At 41.1% G+C, this 15,828-nt stretch overlaps 1 protein-coding gene across 1 annotated transcript in view; it reads right to left on the minus strand.

Annotated features, from left to right (window-relative positions):
• Positions 1-14,839, minus strand: part of mybbp1a (MYB binding protein (P160) 1a) — a 33,468-nt gene extending 18,629 nt beyond the window's left edge. The window contains exons 1-12 of the mRNA XM_080436388.1: positions 14,535-14,839; positions 12,519-12,614; positions 12,176-12,259; positions 11,990-12,064; positions 11,612-11,719; positions 10,642-10,832; positions 9,051-9,245; positions 8,408-8,525; positions 5,384-5,673; positions 1,892-2,002; positions 1,254-1,379; positions 222-428 (exon numbers count right to left, since the gene is read on the minus strand). Coding sequence (XP_080292514.1) covers positions 222-428; positions 1,254-1,379; positions 1,892-2,002; positions 5,384-5,673; positions 8,408-8,525; positions 9,051-9,245; positions 10,642-10,832; positions 11,612-11,719; positions 11,990-12,064; positions 12,176-12,259; positions 12,519-12,614; positions 14,535-14,726 — 1,793 coding nt within the window. The 5' untranslated portion in view covers positions 14,727-14,839. The remainder of the gene's footprint in view (positions 1-221; positions 429-1,253; positions 1,380-1,891; positions 2,003-5,383; positions 5,674-8,407; positions 8,526-9,050; positions 9,246-10,641; positions 10,833-11,611; positions 11,720-11,989; positions 12,065-12,175; positions 12,260-12,518; positions 12,615-14,534) is intronic.
• Between the last annotated feature and the right edge of the window lie 989 nt (positions 14,840-15,828).

The following is a 15,828-nucleotide window of genomic DNA, read 5'->3' on the forward strand; positions in this document are numbered from 1 at the left end:
TAGCCAGCATCATTTCAATATGGTTCTTTTTTTAAGACTTATTTTTGGCATTTCTACTCTTTATTTCAGCATAGAGAGACAGGGAACCAAGTGCAGAGAGAGAGAGGGATAGACATGCGAGACCAGACGGGATTTGAACCAGGGTCATTTCGCTCTACAGGAGCATATGGTCCGTGGCTGAGCCACCAGGCACCCCCATGGTTCTTTTTTTTTCCCCTTACCCGTCCCAGGCTTGTCTTTGCTCAGGGCTGAAGGGCTCAGCGCTCTGGACATATTTTGGCTGGTTGAGCAGGATCTGGGCGTACTGCACCAGGCAGTAGACCCATAATGTTCCGTCCGCCGTCGCTCCCAGGACGCGCTTCTGGTTGAGGGCTGCAACCTCGGCAGAGTCCCCCAGCATTGGCATGTGATGCATGTGCTGTAGCAGCCTGGAGGGTGGCACAGTTGGAAAGCCATTAGGTATGCTGCAGTCCTTTATAAAAGTGGTTCTCAAACTTCATATCAAGGACCCTTACATTTATAGGGATTTGGCTGCGGAGCCTCATCTGAAAATATTTTATAAGATTTGTGTTGTATTTTTGCTGCTCAAGTCCCTTTTACAGGAGGTTCAGAGTGTGGTTTTAGCCTGCACTTTTTAAACCTCATTTCCATCTTTTCATCCCATCTTATTGTTCTTGTTTATTTCATTAAACTCCTCTATTATATTGTATATATTGCATTGCTGTTGATGTAGTCTTGCGGACATGCTGCACCAACATTTCGCTACTTGTACCTGTACGAGTGAGTGACAACCCTCTTGATTCTCCTTAATTCTTAATGATCTCTGTGTTCTATTCCCTGTACCCTAGTCTGAAGCGATATGCTTGTATAACACACTTATGGATGTTACTGCAATACAACATAGCCAAATTGGCAGAAAGAAACTTTGAGTTTAGGTCAAATGTTGTTCAGACTGGCAGCCAGACAAATCTGATTTGTGGCCTATCCAGATTGGAGTCCCATTGTTTTTATGCAGTTGATTTTTGCAAATCAGATTTGAATCACTTTCCTTAGCCTTGTTCAGACTGCATAAAACCATATCTGACTCCAATCTGGATAGGAAATCAGATTCGGGCCGGATTTGGGCTGCCAGTCTGAACAGGGTCAAAGTAGCTTCAGATTATAATATTCACAAATTCTATGTAACGTTATTGTAAGTAAAAGGTATTGTATGTAATAGTTATTTAAAGAGCTTATAATGAATGAGTTCTCACCCAAAGAAGGAACCGACTGTAACGGCTCTAGTCCTGTTATCCAGCGGCATAGAGAGCTTTCCTTTGGTCTCTGGGATGTCTGGAGTGACCTTCTGGGTAGTGAAGAATGCATGGAAGAACACAAACCTGGAACCACACAACAACACGTCACTAGGGCTGTTACGATTACAAATTTAAGTTGACGATTAATTATCACACAAATAATTGCGATTAACGATTTAAAATGAAATTAAATACAATTTCTGTTTGCCTTTTAGGCTTCGTAATCAAGCACAGGGCAGATATGATGAATAACTTAAACATACAAAGATATAATTTCATACTTAAAGTTTAAAAAAAAAAAAGCAGAAATGGCTGATCTACAAGCCTACAACACGTCACAAAGTGACGCGTTGTAAGCTTGTAGATCTGCTATTTTTAGCTTTTTGTGGAAACGTTTCGAATGGAAACGAATGGAAACGATTACACACGATATGGAAACGATTATAACGGTTAAGCAAAAATAATTGCGATTATCTCAAATAATTGCAACTCGACGATTATGTAATAATTGTGACAGGCCTACACGTCACTGTCATTTCTTCGGGGCGAAGGAAAACCAAGTGCTTGACAGAACTAGACAAAGAAGTAGGTCTGACCTCGCCACGTCCATGACCAGGTCCTCGTCTCTCTTCACCTGCTGGTTCTCCACGATGGAAGTGAGCCGAGCAACGATCCACTTCCTCAGACGAAACGCGCCACTCTCTTTCCTGAGAAGAGAGAGAACGAGCAACAGTCAGAAGATGATGAGATTAAACCTTTACTGGCTACTTCAGGTGTCATAGCACAGTGATGAATTGAATACACAGGACCACAATGTAAACAAGCCCACTGTACTATTTGCTAACTGTTAATAAAGTATTCAAGTCAATCAAAAAAGTCAAATCCAACCTGTGTGCCAAATAATTGGCAAAACACTAAGATTTTAATGATAAAATAACATCAATATTCAAAACAATTAAAATGTATTTTCATAGTGATACCACTATAGTATACGAGGTTGGTTCCATTTATCCGAGAAGAAACACAAGCGATTGATTGATTATTAAAATAAACATAAAAAATGCATTAACAAGAGCTTGTGGCTAAATAATAACTACATTGGAACACTACGTTCTTTTTACTGAAGACTGTGAAGACTGTGTGTACGTGTGCCCAGAGTCAGTCACTAATGATCCAAAACAGCAGACACTCATTTCCAATTCAAAACTATTTTAAGAAACTACACACAGGAAAAATGTTTTCGCACTCTCAGAACTGTTAAGGGTCCATCTGGGCCCCTTAATCCATTAAGACTGGGAACGCATCAGTGTAATTTTAAGATCTTTTTGGCTATTCAAAAATGGCAGATCCACAAGCTCATAGAGCTTGAGCTTGTGGATCTGCCATTTTTGAAAAATCGTGAAAATGTGTGCAAATCTTTAAATATATATATTTTTTCAAGCGAACGTCTTTAATCTTTGCTTCTGGGGGGTCCCTGGAACAACATATTTTCAAATGGGGGTCGGCGGCCAAATACATATAATTGTGGGGGTCCTTGACATGAAAAAAGTTTGAGAACCACTGATATTATAACATACGTTTTTAAAAAAAACAGCAACTTAGGATTTAGAAGACATTTTGTAGAATCCCCAGAAGCAAAGATTTAAGCTCATAGCGCGGCACTCAGTGCCACGCTATGAGCTTGTAGATCTCCTATTGTTTTGAAAAATCTTGAAGATTTGTGCAAATCTGAAAATGACACAGATGCGTTCCCGGTCTTAATGGGTTAAAGGTCAATTTTTACACACTCAGAGATTTGACTGTGTAGCGGCACCATATGGCATGCAACATCAAACACCTTATGTGCCGAGGTGCAACCTTATGTCTGCAGGCAAGGCAGTGCCAGCTATTACCAAGCCTCTAACTAAATACAGACATGACATCATGTCTTTGGCATTTGAAATTCAAATAAACTAAAGTGTTAGAACTTTAAAAAAGGTGCAGTAAGTGATATTTATTGTTTAAATTGTGTTAAATAGCTCTATATTATGAAAGTAATCATTGCTATAGGAGTGTTTGTTCATTACCTCATTCAGTGCCCAGCTTATTTATGGAATTTTGGCTCTGAGTGCCACAGCCAAAATTCATTGTAAAAAAAAAGTGCTTAGGAGCCGAGATACAGCGTTTTTCAGTAAGAAGTTAAACAAAGAGTGAATGGAGCAGCAAATCTTCAAATCATCATATCTTGGGTTCTGAACATGTTTTTCAAAAAAAAAAAACACAGGTGTCCCTTTCTCAACAGCTATTTTAGTAAACAAAATTTGCATTTTCAGGTCAGGACACCAATTTGTTCCTATCAGGAGAGAGATATCATACAGGATAAACAAGTTAAATTGGAAGCGATGACACAAAGAAATCAGCAGACAACATTGGAACTGGAACACTACAAAGCTGAAGCTGATAAATGGGTACTCTCTCCTGATTGAATGATTTGCAACCCACCTGAAAATGTATTTTCTGTTTATTAAAGAGCAGGAGAGACATGGAGACGCCTGTTCCTGAACAATCACTCTCTACAGCAATGATAACTATCAGAATATAGACCTTTATACCAGCCGTTTTCAGAGCATGTTTATTTTAATGAACTATCAATCAATTGAGTTCCAGCTTGGATCAATGGAACTAACATTTTTAGTGGCACAATGAAAGTCACAATGAAAACTGTGTTTTCAAGGTTTGAAAAATACCATGAAATACCCTTTTCACATTATAAAAAAATATATATTTATATTAACACATCGGGTGCCAAACACGGTCTGAACCGTGTTTGCGCAGAGTAGCGGTCCGGTGCCGAACACGGTCCAGACCGTGAAATATGTCTTTTTGTTTTTTTCGTTTTTCTCCACACGGGTGGGGCTAGAGCAGCTCTGGGAGTACCCATTGTGATCTTGAGAAGGATAGGCCAGATAGATCACCGGAAAAACAAAAACATGGCTCCCATCCACTTCCTGTCTATTTCCTTCTTTAAAAACACCTATATCTCCGAATCTGTTTCCGGTGGGGAAAACCGGTCATGCGCGATGCGCGATCCCCCCCCATTGTAACTCGCGAGTGAAATGTTATCGTTCCAGGCTGTAGCCAGGGTCATCGCGCAACATGAATGGATGTTTTTTTTTACATGGATTTGCTCCTCGTGGAGTCTAGAGCTTTAAACAGCAAAGCGCAGTCAATGGGGAGAATGCTGGCACCCAACGTAAGTTGTTATGAAAAAATGCTGGCACCTGATGTGTTAATCATAATAATTTTAGTGTTTTGCCAATTATTTGGGAGCCCACTTGCAATATCCTCTCGGCCCAGCAGTGGGCCCCGGCCCAAAAGGTTGAAAACCAGTGAGTTGCACCAGTAGTTCTCAAAGTGGGGCCCGGGGGATCAGGGATCCTTGAGGGGGGTCCCCAGCTAAATTAATGTAATAGTTAATATAGCATAAAAATAAATGTAACCACTTTAACCCTCTTGTACATCGGCTATTTTTCAGGCTGCTTTTGAAGCATTTTAATAACACAAATCTTGTATGGGGGGGGGGGGGGTCCCTGGCACAACAAAAATTCAGATGGGGGTCCGTGGCCAAATACATATTAATTTGGGGGTCCTTGACGTTTGAGAACCACTGACTCAAGTACTGTACTCAAGTGCAATTTTGAGGTACTTTTACGTTACTGGAGTATTTCCAATTGTCTATACTTCAACTTTTACTCCACTACAATTATTTGAAAACTTCAGTTACTAGTTACTTTGCAGATATAAATGATTACCGGTACATTATAAAACGTGCAATAGCCACCCTATTTTATACCTAGGCTATTTGAAAATAGCCGATCTACAAGCTCACAACGCGATCTGCTATTTTCACTTGTACTTTTACTTTTGGTACTTTATGTACATTGTGATACTTTTGTACTTTAACTCAAGTGAATTTTGAATTCCGGACTTTTATTTGTAACAGAGTACTTCTACATTGCAGTATCGATACTTTTACTTTAAGTAAAACATTTGAGCACTTTTCCCACCACTGTCAATTAAGTAAACAAGGCTGTGTAATAAACACTCACTGGCCACTCTCTCCTGGATTGTCCTTCTGCCTGCGGGTGCTGAAGTCCAGGCAGATGTCCAGCTGGGGGTGCAGGAACATGGCCTTCAGCCAGTCCACGTAGCGCTGCAGCGCCACGGGCTGCAGGTGCTGCACCACCCGCCACACCGACGGGACCACCGGGTAGCCCTCGTTGGTGAGGGTGGAGAAGCTGAGCATCACGGCCAGCTGCTTGTCAGGGTCCTCGCAGCCTTGAAGGAAGTCTGCCACGTAGGTGTCCATCTCCGGGGCCAGCTTGAAGCGTTTGGGTTGCTGTGGGAGGGAGGGGGAGGGGGGTCAATGAGAGAATCAGAGTCAGGTATCAATGTGACCGGGGTGTGTGTGGGGTAGGACCATAGACTGTCTAAAAGAGATGGACAAAGCTGGTTTCTACAGACCGAAAATGATTGTTCAGGAATTTGAAATCCGCCACCTTTAATATAAGCCCAAAAGCACGTCGGGAACAGGAACCGGAAAACAATCCCCAAAGAATGCTATTGGTTGGGTAGCTTGTCAATCAAGAGCGGGGGCGGGGAATGAATGCTATTGGTTGTGTAGCTTGTCAATCAAATCATCCCGCCCCTCTTAGAGAATAGCCTACTTTATCGTCAATTTTAGAATAAATGGGACCATCATTTAGCAAAACGCATATCATGATGATTGAAAGGAGACTTTAAACTAGCGATTGGAAGCATATAGAATTTATGACAATTTTTATTAAGGTAAGCAAATCTAGTCTAAAGTTTGTCAAAAACCCATCCGCTTGCGTTAATAATTTTTTTCTGACACCTGCAGGGGTAAAACAGTGAAACTACAGGCCATATGAACTGTCTCTTCCGTATTGGAGTCAATGTAAAAATCTCAAGCTGGCCCCTTGGGTAGGACCAGGCCAATATAACGGACATTATTTGACTATTCTGACTACATCGGTATAGGCAAATTATGCAGCCGATTTGTAGTTTTCAGAAATTTCAAGGACCCCCATAACTCAGAGTACAAATGGACCCTTATGGATACATTTGGTTCCATTTCTACACTCTCAAGGGTTACAGATCTGTAAGGGTCCATTTTTATGCAATTTCTATTTTTAAATACACAACTAATGAAAGGTATTAACATGAGCTTAGTTGTGACTAAATTATTTCTACACTTGATCCATTAGAACACAGAACTTCTTTTTCTATTTCCAGAAAAGACAAACCGTTTTGGACATACGAAAAACTAAGTTCTGCAAGAAAATAAAAGATAACAGATCCAAGACAGAGCAGCTTAGTTCATAAATTCTAACAGAACTTCAACATGGTCGACGTCTCTGGTCACATTTAGTTACAGCAGTGAATGAACAGGGATATTAATTGGAAGCCGTTACGTTTCTTGCTTTTGATTCTTACGGAAGGACGTATAAAGTTTATATTCCAAATCAAGTTTCTGTTTGATGTAAATCTATTTTTATTCTGACAGAAGCATGTGATCAGAATCAGTATTTCAAGTCTTGGTAGAAGCTCACCATTGGGTCCAGATCCCAGCATGCCCGGTTCGGCAGCCGGCCCAGTAGAACACTGGGTCGGTATCGAGGGCCGGGCAGCCAGACCCCCCGATGTCAGAACGACACCGGGGGGCATCGGAGCCCGGGCTCAGCACGACTCAGAGAATGGATAAACTGTTGCATCATTTCACATGCTTACTTCAAGTTTTATTCATTTTTAGGCCTGACCTCGACTAAGTCGACTAGTCGACTGGTTAGTCGCGGGGGGTCCGAGTCGACTAAGTGTCTCTTAGTCGACTCTAGTCGAAAAAATGTTTTAAATTGTTTTTTGGCCAAGTCTACGCCTGCAACCACACGTAACTTCCACTACATTCTTCTTATTCCTCGTCTTTGTATTGGTATTGTTTGTGTTGGAGCGCCTCAGTGCGGCTGCAGAGTTCATGTGCAACCTCTTCCAGAGAGAGATAGAGACACTAGAAACTCTGCTGGAGACAAAACAAACTGTGTAGACTTGGCCCTTTGAAATAAAATGTATTTTGGCCCCCCAAAAAAAAATATATATATTTTTTTTTTTATTAGTCGACTGCCAGTCGACTATTGGCAATTAGTCGCCAATTAGAGTAGACTAAACAAATCCTTAGTTGGGGACAATCATTTTCATTGGTGGGGGGGGGGCGGTCAATGAGAGAATGAGAGAATCAGAGTCAGGTATCAATGTGACCGGGGTGTGTGGGGTAGGACCAGGCCAATATAACTGCCATTATTTGACTATTATACTATACTATATTTATATATATAAATTATGCAGCCGATTTGTAGTTTTCAGATTTTTTTTTACAGACCTGTAAGGGTCCATTTGGAGCCCACTCAAAGGACCCTGAGGGTCCCAGCACCCTACTTTGAGAACCAGTGGCTCAGAGAGTAGTTATGGGCTTAATGCAGGCAAGCATGTGATTGGGCATGCGGATGTAGAACACAGTGCAGGCCGTCTGGACTCTGGAGTGTGTCAGGATGAGCAAATACTTTTCGTAAATGACTTTTTCAGTTTACTTTGCCAATTTCACTAAAGTGTAGGTTCTGTGTAATGTAGAATATTAGAACTGAAAACATTACATTAAAGTTAAAAAGTATGAATGTCAAAATACCCCCCCCCCCCCCCCCGCCTCTATTTTCTTTATTTTTATTAATATATATGCTGGGTTGACTAAAATGCAAAACATTTCTTTTTGGTCCAGTACAAACAAATGGGAACACAGGTCACTGTCTTGTCTGATAACTTCTTCAAGACAATTACTGAAATTATGTTTTTTTTTTTTATTACTTTTCATTTTTTGTTGTAAAGTGGGGCGAGAATACCTTTATAACCCACACAGGGTTTTTGCACATCCCAACCCAATATTATGCTGTTGCTACACATTTGTTGTTTTTGAATGTGCAAAAAAAGGGGGAACATTTTAAACACTTAAATTCCTAACCCTAACCCTGCATTTTCCCTGCCAACATTGTTTTGATTCCACAAACCTGAGCAGAGACCACATGCTCCCCATAGCGCTTCATCACCTCCCCAGACAGCACATCCTTCAGCTGGGACAGAGACAGCAGGGGCAGGGCGCTTCCCAGCAGACGGAAGCTTAAGAACCTGGAGAGATGCAGGCGAACAAGACTAAGTCAACATTTAGCGTAGGGGTCTTCCACAGGGGGTAAGTCGGGACCCCCGAGAGGGGTCCTGAGAGTTACTACAGTCAAATCTTTGCATGATAGGAACTTCTTTTTTTCTTTTTCTTTTTTTTACATCAATTAACCCTTTAATAGCGGGAAAGCATCCTCAGAAAACTCTTTAGGATTTAGAACAGTGGTTTAAAGCAGTGGTTCTCAAAAATAGCAGATGTACAAGCTCACAGCGCGTCACTTCGTGCCGCGCTGCGAGCTTGTACATCTGCTATTTTTGAACATTGTGTTATTTTGAATAGTTTTGAATTTTTAAACATAAATCTTCTCTTTTGGGGGTCTTCCCTGATACAAAACATTTTCAGATGGGGGTCCACGGCCAAATACATATCAATTTAGGGGTCCTTGACTTGAAAAAGCTAGAGAACCACTGACATAGAAGGCATTTGTAGAATGGGTCTTAATGGGTTCAGGCATTTCATTCATGACAACGTACTGTGTGGGTGACGACTGCTCCTCAAACTTGTTCTTCGGCGCGCCAGCGGGGAACATGCTCTGAACAATGGCTTTGGTCCAGAAGAGCTGGAAGGTGCCTTCCTTCAGAGAGATCTTCAGCAGGTCCAGGGCCACGGCTGGAAGCTGCGGCTCATTCTTCACAGAGCGCGCTGCCATCTTCAGCACCTCCGCCAGCCTGCAGGAGAGGACACCACACACTGCATGAGTTCAGGGGTGCCAACTGTTAATTGAACCAATTGATTTAATCTATTATTTAAAAAAAAAAGAATAATCGAATAAAGTATCAATAATTTAATCAAATTAAATAGCAGATCAACAAGCTCACAACTTGCGAGCTTGTAGATCGGCTATTTTCTGTATAACTCAGGGGTAAGCTGTGTGTGTTCGGTGTTGGGCAGAAACCTTGTATCTCCATATTTCTACTTTTTACATTTCTAATTTTTTCCTGTAAACTAATGGCTTACTTTGTCATACTACAGCGTCACACAAAAATGGCAAAGATAGCCGATCTACAAGCTCACAACACGTAGATCGCTTACTGTAAATCGCTCTGGATTAAGAGCGTCTGCTAAATGCCTATTTTTGTTTTTATACATTTTTATGCAATTGCTATTTATAAATACAGAACTAATGAAAAGTGTGAGCTTAGTTGTGACAAAATTATTTCTACACTTGATCCATTAGAACACGAAACTTCTTTTTCCATTTCCTGAAAAGACAAACCTTTTGGACATACGAAAAACTACGTTCAGCAGGAAAACAAAGATAACAAACCCAAGACAGAGCAGCTTAGTTCATAAATTCTAACAGAACGTCAACATAGCCAACGGTCAACGTCTCTGGTCACATTTAGTTACAGTAGTGAATGAACAGGGATATTAATTGGAAGCTGTTACGTTTCTTGCTTTTGATTCTTACGGATATCAAGTTTATATTCTAAATCAAGTTTCTGTTTGATGTAAATCTATTTTTATTCTGGCAGAAGCATGTGATCAGAATCAGCATTTCAAGTCTTGGTAGAAGCTCACCGTTGGGTCCAGATCCCAGCATGCCCGGTTCGGCAGCCGGCCCAGTAGAACACTGGGTCGGTATCGAGGGCCGGGCAGCCAGACCCCCCGATGTCAGAACGACACCGGGGGGCATCGGAGCCCGGGCTCAGCACGACTCAGAGAATGGATAAACTGTTGCATCATTTCACATGCTTAGTTCAAGTTGTATTCATTTCCAATGCTGCAGTAACAGTGTATTCACACTGATTTGAGATATGTTTTAGTTAAATTGATCTTTTATTGCCTTGTGCAAATATAGACACAAACATATATTGATAAAATGTACATTATGCTAAGCCAGTCAGACCAAGTGCAGATGGCTACATTTCCCCACAAAGTTATAAATAAAGGTCCATCTCTAGATCTATACACACCAATTTGCTTGATAGGTTTTGTGTTTACTTAACCTTCATACCTCTTAGATATGTTTTTCTAGTTTTTTCTTTTCAGACCATGTTGGTTCTATTAACTTCTCTATGCAAGGTTTCTGCCAGAGAGCGACCATATTATGGCTATTCTCACTTGGGGATGTTGTCCTCGGTGACGATGATGGACGTTCCCAGGAGCTTCTTGAGTTTCTTGGGTTTGAGGGACTGAGGGAAGCGCTCCATGGCCACCAGGAGGAGCTGCAGCTGCTCTGGTGTACTGAAGGCTGAGGACAGGTCCGACTGCAGAGCCCCCAGTAACACCTCATCAAACACCTCCTCTGGTGTCTAACACACACACACACACACACACACACACACACACACACACACACACACACACACACACACACACGTATTACTATACTTGTGGAGGACATCAGAATTTAAGAACGGCAATGAAATTCCCCAACCCCATTGAAATTCCTCCCAAAATCATTCCACTGGCCGGATTGGACCCCTTCGTGGGCAGCATTCTTTCGCCACTGCCAGTTTAACACCACGGTCGTCTAGCGGATACACTTAGCGCTGAGCAATATATCAATATTATATTGATATCATGATATGAGACTAGATATCGTCTGGGATTTTGGATATTGAATTATCGTGATATGAATTATCGTGATATGACATAAGTGATGTCTACATTTTAATCACTTTTTTTATATAGGGTTAGGGGTTGCATCACGATGCGTTTTGAGCTTGTAGATCTGCTATTTCAGGAAAAAAAAGTAGAAAAATTAATGTAGAAATACTCTGTTACAAGTTAAAGTCCGGAATTAATTAGCATGTAGATCTGCTATTTTAGAAAAATGAACAAAACAAAAAAAGTATATCATCACAATTTACTGTCGAAATGTTGATAAAAGGTATTTGGTGAAAAATAGTGATATTTGATTTTGTCCATATCGCCCAGCCCTACAGTCAATTTCTAAGATTTGTTCCAAAACAGTGGTTGTCTCATTTTGCAACAAAATCGCCAAATAGAAATTGCAGCTCCATTTAGACACCAGACTGCACTAATGGACTCAGACCCAGCAGTCTAAGTGAAAACTGCATCAAATCACCTCAGACAAGATGTCCACCATGGTCTTTCCGGGCAAGTCCTTAAGATGCTCTCTGTGCTTTGACAGACTCTGCAACAACTGCACACATCCCAACACCACTTGTGGCTCCTGACACACACACACACACACACGCACACAAAAGATGTATTTTAAAATATGGTTACAGTAGATTTCTTGGGCTAATATGCTTTTGATGTTATAGTGTTATTGGAGATGTAAAATTATGATACATCTGAGACTAAACATTGCTCTCAAGTGCATTTAATTTGCAAGTTCTCCACTGATCTTTTTCATTTTAAGTTTCATAAAGACACAGGTTAACAGTATTACATTACATCATCTTTAGAAGCCAGTGATTAGAAACGGAGTGGCTTTTACCTTGGGGAGACGTGTGGACTGTGACAGTGCAAGAACGCCAAAGAAGTTCCCAAATGCAACATTTCTGATTAGTTTCTGAAATCATAAAAAAAAAGTCATCACACTCAAGAGGTCAAACCTGAGTTATATACAAAGATGTGTCAAACTGTCCATAAACATTTATTTCCTTTTCCTTTTTGTTTTTACCTTTTTCGCCGACTCTAAATTGTGTGTCTCTTTGATCCTATTAAAGACAGCCTGGAGAGGTATGTCCTCATCTGTGCTCAGCAGCTAAGGAAACCGCAAAGCAAACAAAAAATATTTGTTTTTAAGTTCAGACAAAGTTGTTGGTGATAACAGAGGATTAAAGCCGGATTTAGTGTCGCATGCCAAAAATAGCAGATCTATAAGCTCACAAAGCGGTGCATTTGCAACACGTTGTGGGCTTACAGATCTGCTATTTTCAGCATGTGAGTCGTGACACCGTCGTAAGAGATCGCTTATATTAGGCATTAGATCTCATCTCATTAACAATGCAACATCAGCTAACCTGTCCAAGAGCCAAGCTGAAGCCAGGACGGGCGACCTCTCTGGTGTGTGCCAGACCTTCCACCAACCTCTTCAAGGTGTAGTCCAACTCATCTGCCTGCAGGACAGAGAAACCCATTATCATGTTGTTATTTTTTTCACCCAAGGTTATGATGTCGCTGTTGGTTTCATCTAAAACAGTCTAGGCCAGTGATTCTCAGCCTTTTTAATTTCAAGGATGTCCAGTTTAACAGGCATTAGACCACGGACACCCATTTGATACAAATTTTAATCTCTGGGACCCCAATGTACACTGTAAAATCTAAAAGTCTTAATTTAACTCTGAAGAGTGTACAACATCAAACCAAATGGATCCTTGGTTACATTTGCACACTCTCTGAGTTACAGACTGATAAAGCTCAATTTGGTTCCTGAACTATCAAGCATTTAGCTGAGGACCCCCTGGGTCATTGAGAACCACTAGTGTTGAGGGAGTTTATGGAAATGGATGAGAGGATCCATCAGTAAATGAAAGGGAAATGCAATTTACATTACAACACATCAGATCAAGAAACAAATGGGATCATAATATAAAGATAGTGAGGCCATGCCCTTGTTCTTTTACAACACGTAATCAGATGATGAAATAAATAATAATCATAAATAAAGAGGCTGAGGATGTCGATGTTCCGTTCCTCTCACAACTAATAGGAGTTCGGGGAATGAACCGCAGCCACCCAGCCAAGGTGATGAACAGTCTGTCACAAAGTGTCTTTACTCTCTTTAGTTTATTATCGGTGCTGGACGGTTATTACTTTATACTTAATCCTACAACAGTGGACATTTCTGGAGAGAAAAAAAAACATTCTGAAACATTGAAACAACAACAAGTTTGGGATCAAGATTAGAATATTTTTTTAGATGAACTGACAACCTGCAACTGAAACATCACAAGAGCAACATGTAAATCTATTTTTATTCTGACAGAAGCATGTGATCAGAATCAGCATTTCAAGTCTCGGTAGAAGCTCACCGTTGGGTTCAGATCCCAGCATGCCCGGTTCGGCAGCCGGCCCAGTAGAACACTGGGTCGGTACCGAGGGCCGGGCAGCCAGACCCCCCGATGTCAGAACGACACCGGGGGGCATCAGAGCCCGGGCTCAGCACGACTCAGAGAATGGATAAACTGTTGCATCATTTCACATGCTTACTTCAAGTTTTATTCATTTTCATTGCTGCAGTAACACTGTATTCACACTGATTTGAGATTTGTTTTAGTTTAATAGACCTTGTATTGCCTTGTGCAAATATATACACTAACATATATTGATAAAATGTAAATTATGCTAAGCCAGTCAGACCAAGTGCAGATGGCTAGGGCCAAGTTATTTTCTCCCTCTACTCGGACCTGTACCTATCCTACATTTCCCCACACAGGGATAAATAAAGGTCCATCTCTAGATGTCAGTCATTTGGGGGTGGATCTACACAGCAAAGTGGTTCTCTCAAAGTGGGGTCTGGGCCTGGGGACCCCCTGGGGTCCAGCTTGGGGGGTTCCAGGGGGTCCACAGTAAAAATAATTGTGAATTATTTTCCCCAGTCTGCAGCCAAATCCATTTTAATTTAAAGGGTCCTTGACATGAGAACCACTGATCTTCAGTACAATTGTCACTATTCTTCAGATCAGTTCAATGGACCCAGATACACAGGTCTGGCTGGACTCGTGCTTGGAAGATGTATTGCTTGATCAGGACAACTGACAAGTGGGACAAGGCTTAATGTCAACCCCTGGGTCTATATAACTCTATATAACAAATGTGTACACTCTCAGAGTTATATAGATCAGTGGTTCTCAAAGTGGATTTCGGGGACTCTCTGGGTTCCTTTTGGGGGGTCTAAATTGACCCTTACAAATATGTAACTCTGACAGTATACAAAAGGAACCATTGATATAGATGTCTGATGTTTTCCTCCTGAACCCAGGGTTCCATTTGTACACTCTCAGAGTTATGGGGGGGTCCTTGAAGTAAAGTAGTACCTTGTCACTGTTCTTCAGGTATGTGATGAGGTCCTGGATCGCCTTCAGACGGACCTCCTGTTCGGGCTTCGCTATGTCCCAGAAGAAGTCCAGAAAGACTCGGTTCTGCTGCAGTATGCCTCGTGGGTCTGACACTTTGGGCCGAGCCTGCTCTACTGTCTCAGTGATCTCCCCCATGCTGCTGCTGTCCATAGGCTTTACTAACACGTTAATAATAGTAATGGTGACAACAGTGTTGTTCTACACAACACAGCTCGTCTCCATGCTGGTTTGGTGGCAAACGAGGGAGAGAGAGAGAGAAACGTGCGTGACCCTCTAGAACTGATTCCTTCCGGAGCAACGTTGCCAGGTTTTGCGAGAGGAATAAGCAATCAGGGTCTATGAAAAAACAAGCCCAAAAGAAGCAAGCCCTTCGCCGTTTTAAACATATAATACTGTAATGTTTAAATAGCCAATGTATATGATATACATTGGCTATTTAAAAAAGAATCTTGGAATAAAAAATAAAATAAAAAATGTTATATTTTTTAAACATAAACACAAACCTTGAATGGGGGTCCCTGGCATAAAACGTTTTCAGATGGGGTCGTCCGCAGACAAATGCACATTCATTTGAATTGGGGGTGAAAATGTTTGGGAACCACTGGTTTAAACAACATTTAGGAAACGAGCCCAAATAAGCAGCAACTACTCTTTAGAGACAAGCCCAAAAAAATACGCAACCCGCTCAACTACCACTATTTACAAGCAACTGTACAGAAAAAGAAGCCCAAAGTCGCTTATAATAAGCGGACATGGCAACGCTGGTGATGATGATGATGATGGTTGACGGCTGTCACTATTATCCGATAGCGCCCCCTAGCGGTACTGTCTAGCTATTTTGTTATTGATGGATTTGTATTTTATTCTTAAATGTACCGTAATTGATGTAATGTATCAATACTGCAATGTAGAAATACTCTGTTACAAGCAAAAGTCCGGAATTCAAAATGTACCTGAGTAAAAGTACAAACTATTGGTATCAAAATGTACTTAAAGTACAAATTACAAAAAGTAGAAAGTACTAATTATGCAGAATGTCCCATTTCACAATTCACAAGTTTTCAAATGTATAAAAATAAAAAAAAATTCGAAAATAGGAGATCTACAAGCTCACCAATGCGTCGCTGTGAGCATTGTGTACAATATTTGCCTTTGACATGTAGTGGAGTAGAAGTAAAAGTACAGTACTTGAGTAAACGTACTTGGTTACTTTACACCACTACTAGGAGCTCATTTATTTGAATATCAGTGC

This window comes from Gymnoscopelus braueri, assembly GCF_963280865.1.
Source record: "Gymnoscopelus braueri genome assembly, chromosome: 8".
Taxonomy (NCBI): Eukaryota; Metazoa; Chordata; class Actinopteri; order Myctophiformes; family Myctophidae; genus Gymnoscopelus; species Gymnoscopelus braueri.